Source organism: Budorcas taxicolor, chromosome 16, assembly GCF_023091745.1.
Source record: "Budorcas taxicolor isolate Tak-1 chromosome 16, Takin1.1, whole genome shotgun sequence".
NCBI classification, from domain to species: Eukaryota; Metazoa; Chordata; class Mammalia; order Artiodactyla; family Bovidae; genus Budorcas; species Budorcas taxicolor.
Genome location: NC_068925.1, coordinates 46,657,762 through 46,684,132, shown reverse-complemented (window position 1 = coordinate 46,684,132; position 26,371 = coordinate 46,657,762). Strand labels below are relative to the sequence as shown.

At 53.0% G+C, this 26,371-nt stretch overlaps 1 protein-coding gene across 1 annotated transcript in view; it reads left to right on the top strand.

The window, feature by feature from the left end:
* The window catches only part of CAMTA1 (calmodulin binding transcription activator 1), a 967,024-nt gene that overhangs the window by 822,709 nt on the left and 117,944 nt on the right, over positions 1–26,371 (top strand). The window contains exon 7 of the mRNA XM_052653621.1: positions 22,697–22,850. Within this exon, the coding sequence (XP_052509581.1) occupies positions 22,697–22,850 (154 nt within the window). The remainder of the gene's footprint in view (positions 1–22,696; positions 22,851–26,371) is intronic.

Here is a 26,371-nt window from a genome sequence, read left to right as displayed (position 1 = left end):
TAGAGGTGGAGGGGGCAGAAGGGCAGAGAGTGGTTTCTTTGTGATTCATCAATCAATGCCTGTGTGGTTACTACTTGCTGGGAATGGTGTTGGGGGTCCTTTTTTATTTTCTCCTTGGATGCCCACAGTAACCCTGTCAGGTGTTTTATATGTGAGGGATGTGAGACTAAGAGGGGTTAAATAACTTGCCCAAGATCACACAGCATTTCCAGTGGCCCTGGTGGGGTTGGAGCCAAAGCCTGGTTTCAAGCCCAAGTTTTGTCCATCTCCTGGCTGTTGGCGAGATAACAGATAGGTACGCTCTTTCTATCTGATATTAATTCCAAAGTTAGTTTCTATTGTTGTTCAGTTGCTAAGTCATGTCCGACTCTTTGCAACCCCATGGACTGCAGCATGCCAGGCTTCCCTGTTCTTCACCATCTCCCAGAGTTTGCTCAAACTCATGTCCATTGAATTGGTTATGCCATTCAACCATCTCATTCTCTGTCATCCCCTTCTTCTGCCCTCAATCTTTCCCAGCATCAGGGTCTTTTCCAATGAGTCGGCTGTTCACATCAGGTCGCCAAAGTGTTGGAGCTTCAGCTTCAGCATCAGTCCTTCCAATGAATATTTAGGGTTGATTTCCTTTAGGACTGACTGGTTTGATCTTGCTGAACAAGGGACTCCCACTACTGAAAACTACTGACTTAATTACAACCCATTTTTTTAAGTCTTCTTTCAACAAATAGCCAAGAAAACATTGTTGTTGTTGTTGTTGTTTTTCAGAACAAGCCTGAACAAGGTAGATTTTCTTAGTAACGGGTAAAAAAATTGTATGTTTTGTCTCTGCAGTATCTTGGCTACCCATATGAGTCTCTCCAGGTGATTTGATGTCAAATGTTCAGGCTTTCCTTCCACTGAGAGACTGGCTCTTAAGTTCAAGGTGGAAGCTCATTCAACATCAATGTTCCTGGTCTGTGTTGCTTATTTAACAAATACTAACCAAACCCAGGGGGCTTTCCTGATGGCTCAGCTGGTAAAGAAACTGCCTGTAACGCAGAAGACCCTGGTTCAATCCCTGGCTCGGGAAGATCTCCTGGAGAAGGGAATGGCAACCCACTCCAGTATTCTTGCCTGGAAAATTTCATGGACAGAGGACCCTGACAGTCTACAGTCCAGGGGGTCGCAAAGCGTCAGACACGACTTAGAGACTGACATTAACACCAGCACTGGGACTAACCCAGCCCAGCTCTAGGCCAGGCAGCAGTTGGACATGGGGTAGATGCAGAGTTCCCATCACGGAAGGTAGCCCTCACCAGACCCAAAGCTCAGCCTTCGGGCTGAACTTCCATTTCACCTTTTCAAAGCTTTTTTCTCTGAATGTCCCTGAGCTTCCCCAGGCTCTTCCTTTCACACTTCAGTGGGCTGAACCCTTGTTTCCCCAGATCTTCCCATGGCTGGATTCTTACCATTTCTAACTCAGCTCAAGGTCACCTCCTCAGTTCCTTGGTCAAATGCACTCACTCACCTTCACCCATCACTGCCTCTTTTTATGCTCATAGCACCTGAAAGTGAAAGTGAAATTCACTCAGTTGTGTCCAACTCTTTGTGATCCTATGGACTATACAATCCATGGAATTCTCCAGGCCAGCATACTGGAGTGGGTAGCCTTTCCCTTCTCCAGGGGATCTTCCCAACCCTAGGATCAAACTCAGGTCTTTTGCATTGCAGGCAGATTCTTTACCAGCTGAGCCACAAGGGAGCCCAAGAATACTGGAGTGGGTAGCCCATCCCTTCTCCAGCAGATCTTCCCAACCCAGGAATTGAACCAGGTTCTCCTTCATTGCAGGTGGACTCTACCAACTGAGATATCAGGGAAGCCCCTAATAGCATAGCACCTGGCAGTATTCAAAGCACCTCTTCTTTTCTATTTTACATTTTAGCTACACTGGGTCTTTGTGGGTTTTCTATAGTTGTGAAATGAGGTCTCTCTAGCTGTGGCCCATGGGCTTAGTTGCCTCACAGCATGTGGGATCTTAGTTCCCTAATGAGGGACTGAACCCGTGTCCCCTGCTTTGGAAGGCAGATTCTTAACCTCCAGACCACCAGGCAAGTCCCAGCACCCCTTCAAGTATTTCTAGTTTGTCTTTCCAAGATTTTTAAGAGCAAGGCACTTAGACTTGTTTACCACAGACTCCAAACCTGGACCAGCCCTGGTACATCATAGCTCTCATTAAGTACATGTGTGTGATGTGTTTTGAATGAATGAATGAACAAATGAGCACCCTTTGGAGTGAGCACTGCATTCTTCTTCACTCTGTAGAGAAGGTAACTGTCCCTCTAAGGGGCGAGGAGTCCTCCCCTGGAGCACCCGCTGAAGGGTGGGGGAGCGGGACCCCTCATCTCAAGATAACTGGAGAGAAAGCTTTGTATCCTTTCTCCTATGCAGCAAGGCAGCCTAAAGAAATGCTAAAAAAAAAAAAAAAAAAGGCACCTTGCTCTAGTGAGTTGAAAATCCTCCATCACAAGAGGTACTATTTCAACTTTTGCCTCTTTGCTTCCCCTTCCCATCAGCTTTTCCCAAAAGGAGCTGCAGGCTCAATTCACCTACAACCACAGAATTAACTTCACAGGAAGCACTAGTGGTAAAGAATCCGCCTGCCAGTACAGGAGATAAAAGAGACGTGGGTTCAGTCCCTGGGTCAGGAAGATCCCCTGGAGGAAGGCAGGGCAACCCCCTCCAGTACTCTTGCCTGGAGAATCCCCATGGACAGAGGGGCCTGGTAGGCTACGACCCATGGGGTCGCAGAGTCGGACGCAGCTGAAGCGACTTAGCACACACAGAGCTAACTGCCGTGGCTGATAGCCAGCTCCTGTCAATGGCTCCATGGCGACATCAGTTCGCAAACGCCAGCAAGTGTTTTTCTAAAGGGACTCTCTCCTTACACAAAATAGAACATTTTGAGCGAAATTTAAACAGTTTTTGAACAGCGCTGCTCTGATTTCTTCACACTTCACAAATGCTTTCTCTGCAAACATGGGTGTCCCAGTTACCCTGGGCTGGCGCCAAGGCCCTTGGCCCAGCGTCTGTCTTTTCAGCTTCAAGCAGCCGTGAGTCCTGAAAACAAACAAGGAGAGCTGTGAGCCTCACATCTGAGGTGTGTGTGTGTGTGTGTGTGTGGTATGTGTATGTTCAGTGTGTGGCATATGTGTGTGTGATAAGTATATATATGTTTGTGGTGGGAGGTGTGTGTATGTATGGGGTGTGTGTGTGGTGTGTGGCATGTGCGTGTGTGTGTGTGTGATATGTGTATATACGTGTGTGATGTGTGTGGATGGGCAGTGTGTGTATATGTGTGGTGTGTGTGTGGTGTGTGTGTGGTGTGTGGCATATGTGTGTGTGTGTGATATGTGTGTATGTGTGTGTGGTGTGTGTGAATGGCAGGTGTATGTATGTGTGTGTGGTATGTGTGTAGTGTGTGTGTGGTATGTGTGTGGTGGGTGTGTGGTGTGTGATATGTGTATATTTGTGTGTGATATGTGTGGATGGGTGCGATATGAATGTGGGTGATGTGTGTGTGCTGTGGGGCATATGTGTGTGTATGTGTGTGATATGTGTATATGTGTGTGGTGTGTGTGGTTGAGAAGTGTGTGTATGGTTGTGGTGTGTGTGTGGTGTGTGTGGTATGTGTGGTGTGTGGCATATATGTGTGCATGTATGTGTGTGATATGTGTATACATGTGTGTAGTATGTTTGGATGTGTGATGTGTGTGGATGGGAGGGGTGTGTGTGTGTGTGTGTGTGTGTGTGTGGTGGGGTGTATCTATTTGGGTGTGGTGTGTGTAACCCACTGGCTGACACCCTTGCTCTCCTCCAAAGGCACAGCATCCCTGCCTGTGCCAGTCCAGGCTGTGCACCCCCTTCACCACACCCCCAGGGCAGAAGAGGTCACCCAGCCTTTGATTCAGCCAACACTTGTTGGTCACCTACCAAGGAATGGATTTCCTTCTGTCATAGACTTTGCTCTCAGGAAGCCTGGTGTTTGTTTATTTTTTAAACTGTAGTATAGTTGATGTACAACATTATATAAGTTCCCAGTGTACAATATAGGAATTCACAATTTTTAAAGATTGCACTTCATTTATAGTCATGTTTCCTGGCTGTATGATATATCCTCGTAGCTCCTTTATTTATATGTAGCAGCTTGTATCACTTCACCCCTCCCCCATCTCCCCCTCCCCCCACTCCATGGTATCCACTGGTGTGTTCTCTTTATCTGTGAGTCTGTTTCTCTTCTGTTACAGTCACTAGTTGGTTGAGTATTTTTAGATTCTACATCTGAGTGATAGCACACAGTATTTGTCTTCCTGTGTCTGACATTTCACTGAGAACAATACCCTCCAAGCCCACCATGTTGCTGCAGATAAGCCTGGTGTCTGGAGAGGGGCATGGACTCGGTGCACAATCAGTGCGATGAAGAGGACTGGAGAGGACACTGCAGGAGGCCCCGAGGGCTGATCTGAGCGTCCAAGGAGAATGCAGATGTTTTTAGCTGGGAGGATAAAGGGAAGCTTCAAGGACAAGGTGGCATCTGAGCAGGGTCTCAACAAGCAGGTGGAACGGGGACTTGGCCAAGTTGGGTGGAAGGTTCCAGGCCCTGGAACAGGGTAGGCAGAGCAGGCGGGCAGAGCAGGCTGAGTGGTCCTGAGGACTGAGCTGGGGGTCTGAGGGCGGTACTCAAGGGGGCGTAGATAGATGAAAGGCAGACCCGGCCCATCGTGAGACCTTTGTTATCAGGAGTGAGCTGCATTCACAGGAAATGAGGCACCAGGGAAGCTTAGTAGCCAGGGGACTCACCGCCAGAACTGGGATGAGGGGAGAGGGCTCTGGAAGGCAAATGAGAGGGGCTGGCTCTCAGGCAGGGAGACCCACAGGAGGGCTGTGCCAGTTTGTGTGGCTAAAGCTGTGAGGACCAGACTGGGGCAGTGGCCTCGGGGACAGAGAGAAGGACCTCGCCTGTCCCAGGTTTCCACCCTCCTTCTACTCTGCTGGTCACAGCTCTGTAGACTTAGGCACCACAGGAGCCACGGTGCCCCACCATCATTCTGATGCTCCCCAGCCCCTTGGCTCAGTTCTGCTTCCACTGGCAGATGCCTGGAGACCCCAGAGGAAGCTGGGGGAGGCCATCTGGAGAGTGATGCGGTCCTCAGGCCCTTGTGGGCCATAGCCCTCTGCCCCAAGGGCACCTTTGACATTTGACATCCCATGGGGGATGGTTCCAGGAGTTGTCAGAGTTGGTGAGCTGTCTATGGGGGGCCAACATTGGGCAGCCCAGCCCCTCGGCTGAAGTCGGTGGTTTCAGGACTCAGTGATCAGGTCTTGATTGGTGTTGGGACCCAGGATGTTGAGCCCTGCTGGTTTAGGGGACAGTTGGCATTGCCCACAAGGGCATGGGCTCTGGGGAAGGAGGGCCCTGTCACAGCAGCTCTGCAGAGGGGCGGCCCCCAGTTTTCCTGTGTCATTTGTAAGGCAGGTCCCATTATTACCCAGGGAGGCTTACAGGTTATATCAGCAAGCTCCAGGAGCCAGTGGAGAAAGAAAGGAGATAAAGAGGGATTTCCAAAGAAAATAACACAAAGAAAAACTGAAATTTCAAATCCAAGCCTCACCCCGCCGTGGCTCTGTTAACCCCCAGTCACTCTTTCAAGGCATAAACTGTTGAGTGCCACAATTACTTCAGTGATTACACTTTATCTTGTCCTACCAAAGTATTAAGGAGAAACTGGGGAAGACATTAAAAAAACATACAGCTCAATTTAATCATGATTCCTTCTAAGACAATTACTGGAATCTCACCATTACAGTTGCCAGAGCGTAAAAGTCCTACAGATGCTCTGTGGGCCAGGCACAAGTCATCCTCTGCTGCCTCCACAGCCGGCCTATTTGTCAGTCAAGGGAGAGCCTTGGGGTTTATGTCTTTAGTAGGCTTTAGTTGGGGGCTTCCCCGGTGACTCAGCGGTAAAGAATTTGCCTGCCATGCAGAAGATGCAAGAGACGCAGGTTTGATTCCTGGATTGGGAAGAGCCCCTGGAGGAGGGCGTGGCACCTCACTCCAGTATTCTTGCCTGGAGAATCCTATGGACAGAGGAGCCTGGTGGGCTTCAGTCCATAGGGTCACAAAGAATCGGGCACAATGGAAGTGACATCACGGGCACACACACGGGATTTAGTGGGGGGGCTCCTGAGGTGCACCCTCAGAATAGGGGGAGGGTGGCCCGGGTCTCAGCCTCCCAGACTTTCCTGCTTGGAGCACCTTCGCCACCATTGCTCCCACCAGGAAGATGGTGAACAAAAAGCACAAGCTCTCAGGAATAAGCACAGGACCCCGTTCCAGGCACTAAGGATCTCAGGAGCCTATTCACAGTCAAGGTTGCAGAGGAGGGCAGTGGCCAGGAAGCCAGCCTCATTGTGAGTGCCATGTGGCTGAACAGATCAGCTCTGGCCTTCTGCACATCCTCTCTGTGAAGTAAGGGTAGTATGACTGTTGGCTTCAGATGGTTCTAAAGCCCCCAGGAAGGGGCAGAGCAGGATGCCAGCAGAGGTGCTGGAGGGGACCTGTCCTCACTGGGAGATACTAGACAAGCCATAGCCTCTCTTGGCTCAGTTTTCTCAACTGGAAGCGGAAAGGGGTGGACCAGTTGGCCTGGATGATCCCCAGGTTTCCTCTCACCTGTGTCATCTTCTGTTCCAAGAGGAATATTCAGACAAGTTCAGTTCAAATCCTGTGATTTGCAGGATCCTTGAGGATCTCTCCTGCACAAATTAAAATATGTAAAGCATCCAGATGTCCTGATGAAGAATTAATGCTTTCAAATTGTGGCATAGGAGAAGACTCTTAAGAGTCCTTTGAACTGCAAGGAGACCAAACCAGTCCATCCTAAAGGATATCAACCCTGAATATTCTTTGGACGGACTGATGCTGAAACTGAAACTCCAGCACTTTGGCCACCTGATGCAAAGAGCCGACTTATTGGGAAAGACCCTGATGCTGGGAAAGATTGAGGGCAGGAGGAGAAGGGGTGACAGAGGATGAGATTGTTGGATGCCATCACCGATTCAATGGACATTGAGATAGTGAAGGACCAAGAAGCCTGGCGTGCTGCAGTCCATGTGGTCGCAAAGAGTAGGAAATGACTGAGCGACTGAACCATAACCAGATGAGGAGGTAACTGGTGATCATTAGGGAAGAGACTGAAAGACCTGGGTTCCTCAAGGACCTGCCAGTCATCTGACACCTGTATCATCTGGCTGAGGACCAGAAATGACTCTATAGGCCCAGGAGAATCCCACATACTAAGAGATATGGCTGGATAAGGGTGGGGTGGATATCTCTTTAAATTCATGGACACTTAAATTACAAAATTTTTTTCAAGAAATGTGGTTTTGTTTCTCTCCAGCACTTGGAAGATAGCCAAGAATTGCCTCAGTGATCCTGTTGTCTGGACAAGAATGACCAGTTTTAGCTCATTTAGACCCTTCAATGGCTTGAGCATCTATTGGGGACAAAGATGCTTCTTCAGTGTTTGAAGAGAATATCTTGACTTTGCCTAGATGGGCTCCTGCCTAAGAATTATACTTCCCAAATAAGCAATGTCTGGATCAATTTGGTTTTGTTCCATATATAAGTCCTCAAAAGATCTTCAGGAGACATTGTCTGTAGCAATATTGTGAGACAAACTCACACAGGTTCAGGGAGTCAGTTGTGAGAATACTTGGCAATTTTGAAGGTTTACCATGTGTCGGCCACTGTTCAAATGCCTTATCTCATTTAGTTGTCACAACAACTTGGTGCAGTAAGTATTATTATTTTTATAGGTGAGAAAACTGAGGCCCTGAGATGTGTTTGCCTAAGGCTCATGTCAGGGAAGCAGCAGAACCCAGACTCAAACCCAGGCAGTGATCTCCAGAGCACACATCTGGACCACCCTAACTCCCCATCACTTTTAGCATCAGACAGACCTGATAGGAGTAGGGGGTGGTAGGCTACTCAGTTATCCCTTCATATTCCTCATGTGTAAAGTACAAATGATGTACCCAGTCCTACCTCCTGAGGGTTCCATGTACTAAGAGCTGTGAACCACTTAGCACCCAACACTGGAACATACAGGTGCTGAATAATTGGTAGCTCTTAGTAACCATGGTGATGGTGGTTGTTGTGGTAACCAGAAGACAGACTTAGTAAAAGGAAGACATATGGTCTGTTTTGGAGTTAGGGCTCTCGGTTGATGCAACAGAAAAATTCAGCTTGCACTGGCTCCAGACAAGAGGAGATTTGGGCACTCAAGTTCCTGAACAGTCTGGAGGTGGGCTGGCTTCAGGCACGTTTGGGTCCAGGGACTCAGTCACTGGCATGGAGACTTACGGTCTCCTTCCTTTGACTCTGTCTCTTCTATTTGTCTTCCTTCTTGGACTCTATGTATTGGCAAGAGGTGGCTTCCAGGAACTCTAGGCTTCCTCATCCCAGGTCATGTCCGGTGGGAAAGAGCATCATCTCCCCCCCCGCCCAACCCCCTGACCCAGGGACTCCTCCCAAGTCCAGGGATTATCTCTGATTGCCTCTGGTTGGGACTCATGGCCAATCACTGCAGCCCAGGGAACACAGGGCTCTGATTGCACAGCCTGAATCAAATGCTCCAACCCTGGACTCAGTTGGGAAGAGATGGTTGATTCCCTAAAGAACACTTGGATACTCTTACCATGAGACCACCAAATGTACCAGAGTCATGTCCGGCTCTGCCTCCCATTAGCCCAGTGGCAGATCGCATCAGTCAGAGGGGGCTCATGTGACTGATGGGTCTGGTGGCAATGCTCAGCTTCCTCCAGAGCTGGTGTGAGGAGCCAGTGGACAGGGAAGGCTCCAGAGCATGTCAGTCACTCTGGAGACTCCTGGATGACTGTTTGGGGTCACTGTCATCTGATGGATTGGCAATGTGCTCAGTCATGTCTCACTTCGTGATCCTATGGACTGTAGCCCAACAGGCTCCTCTGTCCATGGAATTTTCCAAGAATACTGGTGTAGGTCACCATTTCCTTCTCCAGGGGATCTTCCCAACCCAGGGACCAAACTCAGGTCTCCTGTATTGGTGGGCAGATTCTTTATCACTGAGCCACCTGGGAAGCAGCCTAATGAGGTTGACTCGCTGCCTAATGGGGCAGGATTCTGAGCACACACATCAGCCCCAGGAGCACTGTTAATGCGCCATCCTTAGAGCGGGAGGGTCAGGGAGGGGACAGCAGTGGGCTTGGCTTCCAGCCTCCCAGGCGGCCACAGTGAGTCTAAGACACAAGCAGAATTTCTCTGAAGCTGGTGGGGAGGGGTAGGTTCATGTGGCCCATGGATTTGGCTCCTGGGAGAGGAGAGGAGGTCAGAGGAGCAGGGGCTGCAGCCTGCTGACAGCTGATCACCGCATGCCTAGCCGCCCTCCATCCTGCTGGGCCAGGGCTGCCCACCCTCAGCTCAATCCCATCCCTCGAGCTCCACATCCCAGTGAAAGGGCCAGGCCTTCTTATCCTGGGGCTGGTTGCAGCAAGCCTTGCAGTGATTTCTAATAACTCAAAAATGTATTCAAGGTGAAATCAGATAACAAACAGGAGACAGAAATGGAATCTCATCCAGACTCAGGCTCTGCCAGACCCCAGTGTCCAGTCCAGTGCCTGGCAGGCAGGAAACAGCAGGCAGTAAACACACCAGCTGACACTTCCAGCCTGGGTCCGTCTCTTCTGAGGTGGCGGGGTATGGGGTGGGAGACACCGAGCATCTTGGTACCTCCAAGAGCGAGATGACCCCCAATCTCTGGCCCTCCTTCTGTAACACCTTACGGATCAGCCATCCAGGAAACTAATGTTGCCCATTAAAAAAAAAAAAATCTATTTCATATTATTTCAGCCCATGTCTCCCTGGAGATAATGAGTCTCCTACATTAACTGCCCGCTGTGCAGAGTTTGTGCTTAAATTGCCTCCCTGAGCTCCAGGGGGTTACCCATATTCTTAGTATTCGGGAATCTGGAGAGGAAAAACATGCCTTCACCTTCTTCTCCTTTTTCTGACCTGGAAGACTTGAGTCACGTTTCCTCTCAGCATTTTATCTTTCTGGCCAGAAAAATCCTTATCTTGTTTCCAGCATGGCCACCAACGCCTCCACAAGGGAGCCTCCCCTCGCCCCCGCACTCACTGCCCCAGGTCAAGGTTTGTGATGAAGAGCCTTCGTGCCAGGAGCTCCAGCCTTGGTCCTTCCTGGTCCCAGCCATGACTCTGGACACTGGCTTCTAGAAACCCCAGGTGTCTTCCTGAGTGGACAGGCCCACCAGCCTCCACAGGCAATTTGTGTTATTCTTTTTTTCTTTAATTTAGTTCTTCCTAGCATCCTTTTATAAAATTTTGACTTACTTATCTATGGCTGCTCTGGGTCTTTGTTGCTGCGTGAGGGCTTCTCTGGTTGTAGTGAGCAGGGGCTTCTCATTGCAGTGGCTTCACTTGTTGTGGAGCACAGCTCTGGAGCACAGGCTCAGCAGTTGTGGCCCATGGGCTTAGTTGCTCCAAGGCATGTCGAATCTTCCAGGACCAGGGATTGAACCCGTGTCCCATGCATTGGCAGGCCTTGACCACTGGACCACTAGGGAAGTCCTGAACCCTCTTTTCTGACTCCCAGGCCCTCCCCTCTTTGTGACTCCCTGTAGCCTTCCCATCATGACATTGGTTTTCCCTCCTGGCTTGGGGATAGTGGTGAGCAGAGGCACAGCCCATCAAACCCGCCCATGACCAAGTGTGGAGGAGCGGGTGCCAGGCAGGGTCCATGCTGACCCAGCAGGAGCCAGCCCGTCAGGGCCTTGGCCTTGGTGAACGGGGCGGTGCCAGGCTCAGAGCCCAGACTGGATTAACCCATCCTCAAGGTGCCCCCACCTTCCACACTCAGGACAAAGTTTAATGGCGCAAAACGCATGCCTTCTCAGTCACTTCAGTTGTGTTGGACTCTTTACAACCCCATTGGACTGTAGCCTGCCGGATTCCTCTGTCCATGGGATTCTCCAGGCAAGAATACTGGGGTGGGTTGCCATTCCCTTCTCCAGGGGATCTTCCCAACCCAGGGTTCAAACCAGAATCTCTTACGTCTCCTGCATTGGCAGGCAGGTTCTTTACCACTAGCGCCACCCGGGAAGCCCAATGGCACAAAAAGCATCTCTTTAATTAAAAACTAGTTTTGAACAGCTTCCAGGGCCCTGCGCTTCCCGCACACCGGGTGCCATCTGTCACTTTGCACCCACTAAACAAGTCCTCTCACAACCGATCACAAATGACGTGGCGCTTCATCACCCGGGACAGTTTAGCATCATCTGCAAACAGGGAGATATTATTGGGAATTTCTTCCCCCAAAGCATAATGATTTTAAGTAAGACATGGCCTGGGCCTGGGCCAGCGTGAATCTCCTGGCTTCCATTTGTCCATCCAGAAACGTGCCCACACATCCCACCCCTCAGGTGTGGTGGGGCCTCGAGGTCCACCTGCACAGTTAAACCTTCTCCCCAGCAGCATCCTCCAGGATGGCTTGACCTTCCAGGGGTCTTTGGATAGAACCTGCTTGGAGGCTTTCAGAAAGTCTGGACCAGCAGCATCCATTGAGTCCAGGCATCTTTAACTTCCCGGGCTGAGCAACACATTCTCCACCTCAGTGTCCCTGGGCGGTCAGGACGGTACCAGCTGTGATTTCCCACAATTCGTGTGTTTTCCCTATATCACCTGTGGGTGAAAGAGGACCGAGCTGGCCATCCCCTAAGCCAGCAGGGTTCCTGGAAGCCCACACCAGGTGGAAATTGTTTAACTGTATTCCCATGACTGGAAAATTCTGGTAATTGTGTAACAGCGGCAGCAGCAGCCGCAGCACTCAGCAGTTACCCAGGGTTTTTCATCTTTAGACCACTTTACCCACATTAACTAATTAAGTTTCCCAGCCTCCTCCAAAGTGGGGATGGGCTGCAGGCCCCCGACTCCCTCTGGTGCACATGTGGGCTTAATGAGGGCCACCTGGCAGAGGGGCCGTGGGAGCTCCTAAAGGCTGCTAGCCTTTTCCCCTGCTTGGAGCAGGAGATGAGGCCCCATGTGAGGCCCCCACGTATCTCCAGGTCCCCACTCTGCTGAGCACTGGCAGAGGAGCAAGGAGGTTCTCTGTGTCTCCTGCCCCTTGGGATGGCAGCAGGGCATCTGGTACCCAGCCAGGGATGTGGGCCTGGCTCCCAGGAAGCCTGCAACTGACAGCTCATTTTGCCTATTGCTGGGGACAGCCGGGGCACCTCTTTCATATCCTACTCTGCCTCCTTTCTTTCTCTTCTGGCTTCTTCAACCGGCCCCTACTCTGGGGACCTGCTTCTGCCCTCCCCCCAGTTGCCAGGTGCTCAGCTCCAGGTGTCCCCAACCTCCCCCCAAACTCTACAGCCCTGCCTGACCACGTAGGGTGTCCTGACCACCACAGGTCCTTGACACTGAGACACGGGCTCTGCCACCTTGGCCGTGCCCCATGGAGCCACAGCCACCCCGCCCTGCCACTTTCCAGCAGCTCCCAGTGTCCCACAGACCCAGCCAGGCTCCCTGGATCTGTTTATGCTCTGGTGCAGCACTGTCTTCATTGTGGCTGCTCAGGGCATCGAGGCTGGGTCCGCAGCCTTCCACCTGCTGTCCGGCGAGCTCCCTTGGAGCCCCAGGCCCACCGTGGAGGGGCGGTGATACTGGCATGGAGCTCAGGGCTGGGTTGAATCACGGAGTCCTGAGCCTGAGAGTCTGCAGCCCTCAAACACATGACAACGGCACCTGCTTCTGTGGGTTGTTGAAGGCAGTGAATAACGAGACCTTCATGGGGCTTAAAGGTGGGGCCCACACATCACTGACACTCAGAAAGCAATCTTTGCAAATAGAGGCGCCCATCGGGAGGTGCATTCTGGGGGTACAGGCATGGTCCTGCCCCCCCAGAAGCATCCAGCACACCTCCAGAGATAGTGGTAAAATGTGGACTCAGTCATGGGAACACCTGGGTTTCCCTAGGTAAGGAAAAGACAACGAGGAGGGTCTGGTGGGCTGCAGGGGCTGACAGACCCCTGGAGACCTAAGGGGGACAGTGGTCCCACCCCATACCTTTACCCGGGGCAGCGGACAGGTGGCAGGCCGCCCAGAGCAGCTGGAGCCCATGTGAGAGGATTTCTCTCTGCTTTGCAGTGTGGTGACACCCCTGGCCCTGAGCTGCCTGGTATCATCATTTATTCCTTCTCTAATAAATCCTGCCCTTCTTTCTGCCGGCTTTGCACTCCTGTTTTATGGGCGCCTAGCCTCGTTCATAAAGCACACAAGTATGGGGAAGTCTCTGCCTCTGATGATCAGAGGGCTCTCAGAATCTGCTCGGACGATGAATGCAACCACAGAATGGACTCACGAATACTGCAGACTTGCTCTCTGCCTCCTGCCTCCTCCCAGGCCGGTGGCGCTCAGTCCCGGCCCCCGCCCCCTCCCCCCAGCCCTAGTGGGGAGGTGTGTGGCCACTATTACATGCTATTATGACTTTCTGGGTAATGTATACATTTTCACCATCACACGGCCTCTCTCCTTCATTTTTCATGAGAACTGGCACGAGATTAATGACCGAGCCACTGAAGAAACGGAGCGCCATGCCACCCTGATTTATTGAACACTTAGCGTTGATGAAGCTGCAAACAAGAGTCAAACAGATGTTGCAGCTGCATTTTTCTTTATCAAAACCAACAGCTTTTTGCATTTTTAACCACTTTTTGCACCACCATCCCGCTAACTCCACAGAAAGGGGAGCTGTCTGCCGCTTCCTGGCCGGAGGCTAGGAGCCAGGGCTGCAGCTGCAGGACCCCTGGCATCCAGGCACCTGGGCCACCACTGGCTGAGGCCAGGAGGATATGTTCTGCCGAAGGTTCTCGCTCCGGGCCACTTGGGTCTCTGGTGAAATCGCGTTGCTTTCCGCCAATTCCAGGGCCTGCACTACAAACCCTGGAGTGGCCCTGACCTATAGGAGGCACAGGGCTCCATTTCCCCCTGCAAACTGGAAAGCATCCTCACCTGCATCTCAAACCAGTAACAGATCACGAACGCCCATTCTAATCAGCCGTGGGTCAGGCCCCTCCGAGCCCCTTACCTGCCTCGCCTCCCTGCCAACAAGGTTAAGACCACACGTACACTCATCTCTTCCAGCCTAAGGAGCAGGCGTGAGGGCTCAGCCGGATCAAGTGTTTGCCGTTTATGCATGCTTCTGCACCCCAGCCCTCAGCAATCGGAGCCAGAAGTCCCAGGAGCCATGGGCATCGCCTCAAGGTTGGAAGTCAGAGCTCTCCAGGGACAAGCTTGGCATCCCCAACCCCCAGTCTTTGTGCCACCTCCACCCACTGGTTGCCACTGCCCTCACTTCTCACATCTCTGTTGAGCACCTTGGTCTATTTCCTTTTCTCTTTCCTTCTCCCACTCTGCCTTCACCTCTTCTTCCTGACCCATGAGGTCCAGCCCTCCAGGCCTGCATTCCCCCTGGCTGCCACCTCCCTGGGTTCTCACATCTCTGTTGAGCACCTCGGTCTATTTCCTTTCTGCTCTTCCTTCTCCCACCCTGCCTCTGCCTCCCCTTCCAGCTTCGGCCCTGGCCTGAGGTCCAGCCCTCCAGGCCCGCATTCTGCCATGATGCAGGGGACTGAGTTCAGTTCCCCCTCGGGGCTGTGCTAAAAGGACCTGTGGGAGCAAGCAGAGAAACACCTGGCAGCCATTCCCCACCTGATGCTCCCTGGGCTGCTGCACCCAGCTCTCCTCGGCCACCAGGGTTTAAGGATCTGTCCTGTTTGCAGCAAGAGCTGTTGCAAATTAACTCAGATCATTGATGCTGCCATTGGCACCCCGGCTGCCCCCTCCACTGCTGCCCCAGCCACTAACACCCCGCTAGAGCATCAACCCTCGTGGAAGAGCAGAATGGGGGGTGCTTTCTTTTTCACAGCAGTCTCCCCTCCTGAAATCCCCATCACCTGTAATTAAGATTAAATCTACTTCCCCCTACCAGTCCAATGCCCTTCTCCTGCCTGCCTCTCCCCAACCTGCTCAGCCTGAGAGCAAGGAATCCACCCCAGTCCCATGTCTGCCCATGGGTACCCCAGCAGCCTGGTGTACCCAGGTCAGGAAAGACAGCTGTGGTCATAGATGCCAGGAAAGGGGCATTCTGGAGAGGGGAGGGCTTTGGGGACAGTGTACCCAGCTGGTCAGGTTTCCTTAGAAACCTGGTGGTCACCTGTAAGCAGCTCAAATGCCTGGTGAGCCTCAGGCCAGGCCAGGGGAATGGGCCCCAGGGGAAAGGGACCCAGAAACTACAGAGGGCCCTGCCTTTCAGCAACTGCTAACGGTGGTTTCCCTTGACTTTGAGCTCTATCAGTGGTTCCTAAACTGTGTTCCAGGAAACCCTTGGGTCCCAACAGGTGGTCAGGTTCATGGTCAAGCTTGGAAATCCTGCCTGCACAAGGCCCAGCCAGAGATCCTCCCGGGCAGGGTATCCCCAAGGTTCTTAGAAGTCCTGCAGCTAAGGAGCTGATTTCACTTTAGCCTCACATGTTTTCTGCAGAACATTCTCACAACCCCTCCTGGGCCAGCTTCTGTGTGTCCCCCCAGCTCAGGTGAAACACTCCAACTAGGAAAGATGCTTTAGGGGATAAGCCCTAACTCGGCCCCAGGAGACCCTCTTCCACCAGCTCTAGCTCACAGTTCTCTGGCCGGCAGGCCCAGCCCACAGCCTGGAACTAGGCCCGTAGCAAGTTCTAACCTCCCATTTCTAGTAAAACTTGAGGAGAAACTGGGTTGAGGACCAGCTGAAGGGAAACTAGGCGAAGGGAGCTGCTCCACACCACCCGTCCCCCAGCAGGGCCTGGGCTCTGGGGGCGGCTGAGTGGCCCCTACCCTCAGCACTCAGCAGGTGGACAGCACCCCCTCTGGGCTCTGCAAGCCAGCCCTGAACAGGACAGAGCCCAGCCACTGGAGTTCTCCCTTCCAGGTGGGAAAACAGGCCAAACTCAGCTGTGACTGCTCAGAAATGTGAACCGGGGTGGGTGCCACAGTAAGGAAAATAAAGGCTGCGAAGGCAGTAGGGCCCTAGGCGGGAGTAGGGAGGCACCATGCGAGGCTGGGGGTGTCTCTGAATACAGTGTCCAAGAGGAGGTGGCCTTGAGACTCGGGTGGCGAGGAGCACATCAGTCAGAGAGAGCAGCTCAGGAGAGAATGTAGGCACCAGGGGCAGGATTAGCCCAGGGGAGCGCGGATGACTGGAAAGGAAAACAGATGGCAGGTCCCCGGGACCAAGTCAGGAGGGTGGGGTTCATTCTTGGGCCAGGGAGCCGGTGCCGGAATCCTAGGGTCCACCGGCTAGTGTCAGAAGAGGGATGGGGAGGAGAGGAGGAAGGAAGCAGGGAGATGCAGGTGGACGGTCGTGTGGCAGGGGGTGGGGCTCCGACCAGGTGGTCTCCAGAGTGTGGGACCGAGTGAGGCGGGGGCAGGCTTACTTGGGGATGGAAAATTGATGGAACTTGGTGACGGGTGGATTGGAGGGAGAGACAGAGAGGAGAAAGACTTTAACTGGGGCCACTGTGGGGAAGTGGTGCCATTCGTCATCAGGTGAAGCCGGGGTGGCCAGGCGTGGGGAGTGCAGCCATAAGGCTGGGTCACGTGAGTCGGGGGCATTCTGAGGCCCCTCGATGGGCGATGGGACAGGTGAGCTTGGAGAAGGGCAGGGAGGCGGGGCTGGAGGGGGAAATAAAGGCTTCCTTGGAACATGGCAGGTGGAAGGCCGTGAAGCTGGAGGAGGGCAGTAAGGGGGCAGGGGACAAAGGCCCCACTGTGAGGCCTGAGGAGGAAGGGACAAGACAGCCGTAAGAGGAAAATCTGGATGGACGGACAATCTAGTGGAGAAGGTATGCATTGTAAGTGGGTAAACTGCCTGTTAGAAGCTTGCTCTGGTCATTCTCTCCAGAAAAACACCAGGGTTTTGTTTGGTTTGGGGTTTGGTGGCAACTAGTAGTTAGAAGATCAGGATCCTCCAGGATGGGACTTTGAACCTCACAAAGGCCCCATCACAGCCCCTGCAACAGAAGAGTGGGGGCTCTGTCCACTCATAGGTGAAGAGCTCAAAAGGGAGGAAGGGGGTCTCCTGGTCCATGGCTCCACCCAGAAAATTCTGGAACTTCTCTGAGAATTTCTTTACTGGGGTATAGTTGATGTAAAATATTGCGTTAGTTTCAGGTATACAGCAAAGTGAATCGGTTATACATACACATATATCCACTCATGTTTAGCTTCTTTCCCCATATAGGCCATTACAGAGTTACTGAATAGAGTGCCCTGTGCTATAACGTAGGTTCTTTTTGTGTATGCGTGTGTTAGCTGCTCAGTCACGTCCAGCTTTTTGTGAGACCGTGGACTATAGCTCGCCAGGCTTATTACTTATCTACATTCGTTGTCATCGTTCAGTCACTAAGTCATATCTGGCTCTGCGACCCCATGGACTGCAGCACACCATGTCTGCCTGCCCTTCACCATCTCCAGAGCTTGCTCAAACTCATGTCCGTCGAGTCAGGGGTGCCATCCAACCATCTCATCTTCTGTCGTCCCCTCCTCCTCCTGCCTTCAGTCTTTTCCAGCATCAGGGTCTTTCCCAGCGAGCTGGCTCTTCACATCAGGTGGCCAAAGTGTTGGAACCATCTGCATAGTGGTGTGTATATGTCAGTCCCGATCTCCCAGTTTATCTCTCCCCCTTCTGACTCCCTGGTAACCATAAGTTTGTTTTCTACATCTGTACCTCTGTTTTTGTTTTGGGTAAGTTCATTCATAGCCTCATTTTTTTAGATTCCACATATAAGTGATATCATATGATATTTGTCTTTCTCTGTCTGACTTATTTCATTCAGTATGACAATCTCTGGGTCCAATCATGTTGCCGCAAATGGCATTATTTCATTCTTTTCTATGGCTGAGTAATATCCCACTGTGTATATGTACCTCTGTGGACGGACACTAATGCTACTTCCAGGTCTTGGCTACTATGAACAGTGCTGCTCTGAACATTGAGGCGCATGTGTCTTCAAGTTCTAGTTTTCTCTGGGTATACGCCCAGGAGTGGGATTGCAGGATCATATAGTGGGTCTATTTTTAGTTTTTTAAGGAACATCCATACTGTGAAATTTCTCTGAGACTTTCTCTTAACCTCGGCTTCCCTTCCACAGCCACTCCATCAGGCCTCCCCCAGGCCTTTAACAGCAGACAAGCCTCCTGGACACTCAGGGAGGTCATTTCAAGGGCCACTCTCACCTTGCAGGGTCGGCCTGTAGCATCTTCATGGAAATTCTGTATCCCAGAGCAGAGCCTCTGGCTGAGAACTCAGACCTGCAAGGTCTGACCTGGGTGGTAAATCCTGGGGAACCCTTAGAGGATGTCTGCTTGAGGTGGGGACAGGGAGATGAAGGCAGGCTGGCTTCACAATGGTCTAGGACCGAGAGTCTGGGCGGGTCTGGTGGAGTGCATCCTCGGTCGTGTCCCCTGGAGCCAGCCTGCCCCAGCTGGCTGGCAGCTCCCTACTCATTCAGGATCTGACACTGTTATGAGCTCCCCCATGAAACTGAAGCATTGGAGCTCTACGCCTAATATATTTTTCTGCCAGAAACACCCAATAAAATGTACAACTAATGAATAAAATCGCAACGTTGCCAAGGAGTGATGTGTGCCCCCAATTTCCAAAAATACCTCAATCACTCTGTGTCTTAAAACCGGCCTCAAGCCAGGAAGTCATTACTTAAAATTCAACTCAGGAGTTTCAGCTGCGGGAACTCCAGGCCCTGGGATGGAATTTGTGTTAAAGATATAAACCATGATGCAGCCCGCTTCTCCCTTTCCTAATCCCAAACCCAGCCTCCTTGCAGCCATCAGGGACTGAGGCTATCAAGGCCGCCGAGAAGCATAAGGAAGGCCTAGAATGGAGGCACCTGGGAAGGAGATGTACGTGTGGGGTGTATTGAAAGGGGCTGTGGTGGATCTTGAGTCCCTACGTCACTGGCAGCAGGCAGAGCATCCACAGACCACTGGCTGTGTGAACTCCTGAAATGCAGTGTTGATGTACCTTGGGCATTCTTTGGGGCTGGGAGTAGAGAAGCACGCGTGTGCATGCTCACTTGTTCAGTCGTGTCCGACTCTTTGTGATCCCTGGACTGTAGCCCACCAGGGTCCTCCGTCCATGGGATTCTCCAGGCAAGAATACTGGAGTGGGTTGCCAGTCCCTTCTCCAGGGGCCCTGCGTATCCTGCACTGGCAGGCAGATTCTTTACCCCTGAGCCACCTGGGAAGCCCCAGCCTTCATCAGATTCTCGGAGGCCTAAGACCCAGAAAAGGTTAAGAACCAGCCTTGCCTTTAGCTTTCTATGAACACCCCATGCTCAGAGAAGCTGCCCTGCCCTTCGAAGACACTGAAAAGTAAAGCCAGGTGTCACTGGAACACAAGTCTGGAAAGAGTAAGAACAGAATATCCAAAGTTAGCCTCATGCAATTCTGCAAAAGTGAAATGAGCAGCAGGCAATGCCCAACACAGTGATAGCTCCCAGGCATTGTCCCTGTTGTTGAGCAGATAAAGAGGTGCACAGACTATTAAGACACAAACCCAATCTCCACCTTGCTGTGGTGGAAGTACAGAGGGTGAGGTGTCCAGAAGGGCTTCCTGGAGGAGGAGGCAAGCCTTGTGCCTGTCTTCATAGGGTAGGTGGAAGCTGGTTATGCAGAAATGGATTTGGACCCAGAAGGAAGGGATGGGGCTTCCTGAATTAGGAGAGTCCAAGTGCCACAGGGCAGGAACTCAAGTTCTGGGAGTTTCAATGCAAGGTGAGGGTTGCCCTTTGCTCCCCAGGTCCCCACCTGCCTGCCCACCCACCACCATGCCCTCCCACAGCTTTTTCAAGCACCCAGGCTGTGCTCAGTGGGGCAGTGGGGCAGGAAGTTGTGGGTCTTTCATCTCTCAGACATCTGGCATTCTGGCTTCCTCCCTGCAGGGCCGGGCTCCTGCTCCTGGGGCTGGGATCAGAGGAAGCCCTGGGGTCCCTGTGTCCCTTTGATCTTTACTCTGTCTTGCTCAGCAGCTGGCGCTGCTGTCTGGCCAGGCACAGGCTCAGGCAGGAGCTCCCAGCCTGGGGAGGCCAGCGTGCTGGTTGGTAGGAAGGACACAGGGCTGGAACGCGGGGGTATGGCCGCTCACCTCCTGGACTACCCCATCCAGGCCACGAGCATGGCAGGTCTAGCCAGCCCACCTGCCTCGTGGGCATATTGCAAGGATGAAGCAAAACAGGAAATGGGAAAGCAGTTAGGCCGGCAAAGAGAGGCCACCAAATCTCAGCAGGACTTGAAAGCAGAGTCAGAACCCTGACTTCCAGCCCTGCCTTCTGTCTGTTGCTAGGCACACAGTTTCAGGCACACAACTTCGCTGGGCTTCAGGGTCCTCACTGTAGACAGGGGTGCACTGCCCTGCCCAGCCCGCCTTCCCGGTTTGCACAGCCACCAAATGAGATAATGGATGGAAAGTGCTTTGAGAAGAAGAAAGTGTGGTGCCGATGTCAGGGATTATCATTATTATTAAGAAGCATGATTACTGCAATCTAGAAACGCCGCCATTAACGAGAAGCTCCTGTTCATGTTGATTTAATTTCCTGGTTAACTGAGCGTTGGCCAGAAAAAACCTCTGCGTTTCAACCCTTATTGACAATCTTTTAAAATGATGCCAGTGTACCTTCCTGCACTGGTCGTGGTGTCATCTTGAGTCTTTATTTATTAACGCATTGATTGAGTCACAGAGTGCTGTATTACTCTTGCTCTGATCAGATCCGAAAAGGTGATGGCAGACTCAAGCCACTCCATGATGGGGGTCCTTACACCCACCCACCCAGGACTCCTCTTGTTGGGTATTAGAAGGGAAAAGTCAAAGAGATGGATCTGGGAACTAGCAGAGGATGGGGTCTTCCAAGTGGCTTTTCTTTTTTTTTTAATTTTTTTATTTTTTTCCAAGTGGCTTTTCTATGACTTCCTGCTGTACTTGATATATTATCATATGTTTCTTGATGCGTCAAAAAATACTTTCTGGGACTTCCCTGATGGTCCAGTGGTAGACTCCACATGTCCACTGCAGGGGACTTAGGTTCTATCACCGGTTGGGGAACTAAGATCCTGTGTGCCACACAGCATGGCCGAAAAAGAAAGGAAAGCAAAGAAATACTTTCTTACTGGGGTAGAAGGCCTTTCTGGGTTTATTCAGTGACATGGCTGCTTTTTCTTAACAACCTTATCAGGCCCAGTGTGGCCCAATGAGCAGCTTGGCCTTCTGGGATGGGGCGGGGTGGGGGGGGGGGGGTGTGGTCCACTGAAAGCCACAGAGGGGCCTGTGGTCTTTGCAATGTATCTGCTTCCCCACAAAAGGCCCTTGGCAAGTGGCTACCAGAGCTGGTGATGGGCAGAGAGCAATGGAGGGCACTTTGAGTTGGAACTGATGGGAAAAGGCTGACCCATCTCAATAAAACCATTTGAGGACAAAACTATGTCTTCAGCATCTTCACGGAGAGAGTTCTTTCCACTTATAAGATCCAGAGATTTCCAAGGAGGAGTTTTCAAAGACTCTGCATGACAGCCTACTCCTGGGTGATGCTTGAGCAGGGAGACCACAGGCTGAGGGGCAGAAGGGTATCCAACTCTTAGAAGCGGGTGCCTTGGACTTCTTCAGTGGTCCAGGGGTTAAGATACCATGCTTCCACTGCAGGGGGCACGGATTCGATCCCTAGTGGGGCAAGTTCCATGTGCCACACAGGAGGGCCGAAAAAAAATGATGCTTGTGTGTTAAGTTCCAGGAACTCCATTTCTCCCGTAGGAGGAGGGAGGTGGTGATGCCCATGTCGGGGGAGTCCAGAGAGTTGCAATGGGGAAGTGCATGTAGAGCACAGATCAGGGGCCGGTGCTGCTGGGCAGCTGTGGGCACAGGTGCTGGATGTGGGGCTGGAGATACATTTACCTCATATGTGGTCCTTAATTACATCTTCCCAGGTGACAGAATGGTAAAAAAAAATCCACCTGCCAATGCACGAGATGGGGATTCCATCCCTAGGTTGGGGAAGGTTCTCTGCAGGAGGAAATGGCAGCCCACTCCAGTATTCTTGCCTGAAAAATTCCATGGACAGAGGAGCCTGGCAGACTACAGTCCATGGGGTCCTGAAGAGTCACACACAACTGAGCCACTGAGCACGTGTAGTCTTTAGTTATGCATGAAGCTACTCACATGTGGATCAGTGGGCCTCAACTCAGGGCAATTTTGGTGCCCCAAGGGGCAATGGGCAAAATCTGGAGATTTGAGGAAGGAGGCAGTGCATAATGGCCTCTGGCAGGTGATCGCCAGAGGCGCTACTGGTGGGCAGCCTGCGTTTCACAGGGCGGCCCCCACAACAGGGAATGAGCTGGTTTAATGGTGAGTGGTGCCCAGGTTGAGAAAGCCCAGCATGGGGATCCACAGCCTGTCCAGGCCTGCTGGGGTGACCGTGGGTGGGGTGACCGTGGGTGGGGTGACCGTGGGCAGGCTCCCAGCCACCCTTATGCTGCCAAGTGTCTGTGCTCTCCCCCAGAACCCCGACATCGTCCTGGTGCACTACCTGAACGTGCCGGCCATCGAGGACTGCGGCAAGCCCTGCGGCCCCATCCTCTGTTCCATCAACACCGACAAGAAGGAGTGGGCGAAATGGACAAAGGAGGAGCTCATTGGGCAGCTGAAGCCCATGTGTGAGTAGGCGTGGCCAGCCGGCCAGGGTGCACTGGGGCCCGGCCAGCATCACCCAGATGGGGCCAGAGGTCCTCTGTGGAGTGGAGACCCAGGTGTGGGGGCCCCATTCTGCTCGGATGACGGTGAACTCAGCATTTACAAGGACCCTGCCCAGCCCACAGTCCTTGAGGGGGGACTCCCTAAGCCACAGCCAGAACCAGGATGTCAGCCTGCATTACAGATGAGAAACGGGGTTCCGGAGCCCAAAACCCATAGCGAGGAGCAGAGCTGGGAGTGCCCCTGACTGCTGTCTTGCAGGCTGCAGACAGGATCATGGTGGCAGTCCGGGGAGGGAGAGGCCCATGGGCTGAGGATGGGCTGGCTGCCTTCTGGCTTCGGCCGATCTGCTCCTGGGCACGGGGCCTGCCCTGCTTCCAGACGCGGTGACACACAGACGGTGGGAACTGAGCTGGATTTCATTTTGTCAGCGGAGTGATGCTTTCGGGAGCATCTGTCAGGTGCAGATCACTGAATACAAAACACCACGTGCGTCCAGATAGCTGGACGCGGCCGGCGTCTCGTTTCCCCCAGCGGGGTGCATGCATGGCAGGGCTCAGGGAGGACACACCCAAGGAAAGCCATCCAGCGCACGGGGCCCTGGGTTCTGGAACACTGATCTCACGAGGCTCAGGACAAAGACCAGTCATGATATGGGACCTAACTGAGCTGGTCAAGGGGGCCCTGAGAACCTGTGCCCCCTTGGAAGTGGAGCTGCGGGGAAGAACTATGTAGAGAGCACCGGTGAAATGTCCTTTCCTGGGGATAGTATCGGATCACTGAGTGTCTGATTCACAGCCAGGTGGCACCTGCAGTGACCAGCTCACCCAAAGAGGCCCTCAGAATCCAGATGAGGATGGCCCCTGCCCCCACCAGCCACAGGTTGAGGATAGAGTCAGGAAGGACAGCGTTCTGTGCAGGGAAAATGTGAAAGTGTTAGTCTCTCAGTCATGTCTGACTCTTTATGACTCCATGGACTGTAGCCCACCAGGCTCCTCTGTCCATGGAATTCTCCAGGCAGGAATACTGGAGTGGGTATTCTCCAGGGGATCTTCCCAACCCAGGGGTCAACCCCTGGTCTTCTGCATTGCAGGTGGATTCTTTACCATCTGAGCCACCAGGGAAGCCTCTGTGTAGGGAAGTAGACGCCAGTAGGCCAATGGGCCAGCCCCCTCAGGGGCTCTGCCCAAAGACTGAGGTCCCCCCATTCTCTCCTCCTGGACCAAGTGCCCCAGGTGAGGGTCTGGCTAGCCTGCCCTTGCTGCTGCCACCAGGAACTAAAGCCAGGAGGCCCTGGGTCTTCCAGGCTCGGGTTATGTCCAGTAGAACCCTCGTGAGCTGAAGCCATCTGGTGCCCTCGGGACGGAGCACAGGCTCCAGGGTGTGCATGAAGCTCCTCCACTCTCAGGCCCCATGCTGCTGCTCCCGCCCTCCCAGGCTGCTGGCCGGGGGGGGTCCCTCCACGGGAACTGTGGTCTCTCGACCCTCCTCTGCCTGGCTCTCCTCCACCCTCACCTGCTCACCCACCTCATCCTTTCACCTCAGCTTAAACAGTGCCTCTTCCATTGACCATCCCAGACCACCCAGGCTGGACCTCACAGCCCCAGCACCCCGGGCCTCCTGACACCTCTCAGGGAGACACTAGACTGAAGCCAGCCTCCCACAGTTAACTGGAAGGGGCCACGCGAGCCTCTGCAAAGCTCTGCAGAGCATCTGGAAACTTGGGAGATGTCCCAGCTCATTCCAAGTCCAGCTCATGGGTACTTCCTGTCTGCTGTTCCTCGGGCGCCCCCACTGTACTGGCACATGCAAGGCTCTCTCTAAATATCTGTAGGGCGCTGAATGAGTGTGACTGGACCCAGCTTGATCCACTGCCCACTGAGTACCTGACAAAGACCCCAGTGGCCAGGCCCTGGCAGCCAGAGCTGCCCGGTGGCACCCTCCACGGCCAGGCTGGGCAGAGTGGAGAGTGAGGTAATGGTGCCAGGGGTCCCGCTCTGAGCCCTGCCCACCCACCCCTTCCATTCAGTGGTGTCTAAATGTGTAGGGCTTGCCCTTGGCCTCGGGTTTCCTCCCCAGGGCTGCCCACACTTCCTCTTAGCAGAGGCTTGGCTGGGCAGCAGCAAGGACTCGGATAGCCTTGGGCACTGGTGCCACCCAGTCAGGCTAGCTGAGTGAGAGCTGGGCGTTCAGGAGCGGGGTGTGCTGTCTGGTTCCGTGACTGCTCCACTGTGTGGCCTCAGGCCCATCACCCACCCTCACTGCACCCCAGTTCCCTTTCTGTAAAGTGAGAGAAAGAGTCCAGCGTTCTCTCTACCAAGTCCAGCATCATCCAGCCAGCTCCGTGGGGCTGGGCTTGGCTCCTGGGTTTCTGCAGACCCAGGTCCAAGGCGCTGAGGCCACTATTTCATCCCATGTCCTGGGAGGTTCCAGAGACTGAGTTAGCCAGCGATTAGCCAAGGGGATGTTCCCGAGGAAAGAGACACCTTTTAAGGTGGTCACCATGGTCAGAGGCTCCGGCCTGGGCCCTCCCAGCATATCTCACACACACACCCAGGGGGCCCTTTCCTGTAAGTCACTCCATCACCCCAGTTCCTTCCCCCATTCTCTTGTTTGAGCTGCTTCCCTCCCGCCTCATTGTCTCCACCTCCTCACAACATCCCCTGTCCTCAAAAGGGGCCCTTCCCCGGAAAAGTCACCCTCCCCCACAGGAGCCGATAGGAGTGCATGTCCCCACAGCAGGGGAGGGGATTAAGCCATGAACTCCAGGCGCTGGAAACCAGACCTCGGTCCAACCCTGATACCTAACAGGAGGGAACTGTGAGCGCCTTTCCAAAACCCTGCAGTGCATCATGGGAATTATGTAAAAGTACAACAAACTCCCCATAAGTCTAATCACACTTGGCTCTGTGGTGCCCAGGGGCAGGAGCAACACAGTGCAGTCACTCGGGGTGTGTGTGTGTGTGTGTGTGTGTGAGCATGTGTGTGTGGCTCTGGTCACACGTGCACAGCGTGGAAACACGGCCCAGGAAATATGGCTCCAATAAAAGCTTTAGATGCTGATCGGGCTTGGAACACGCATGCAGGGCACCAGCTCCCCGTGTTCAGGGAAAGCAGAGGTGTGTGCTGCGAGCCAGGAAGGCATCAGATTTGGTTCCAGAATCAGGCGTGCCACCCAACGCTGGAGCCAAACACATTAGCTTCATCACATTTTCACATAAATCACATTCCTTCAAAGACTTCACAGTTTGATTTCCTGATGTTTCCAAATTTCCCTGCCCTAAAGCAGAGCTGTCAGTGGTTTAATCAAAATGTTGTGCTTGTCGGGGGTGAAGTGAAACTGCTCCTCAGCCTCTGCCTCACCTGTTGAAGATGGGTGGGAGGATCTCACAGACACCAGCTTCTGTGCCAGACTGACTCCAAGAACCCCACCTTGACTCTTGCAGTGGTGACCTTTTGTCACATGGGGACTTTCTTTCAGTCT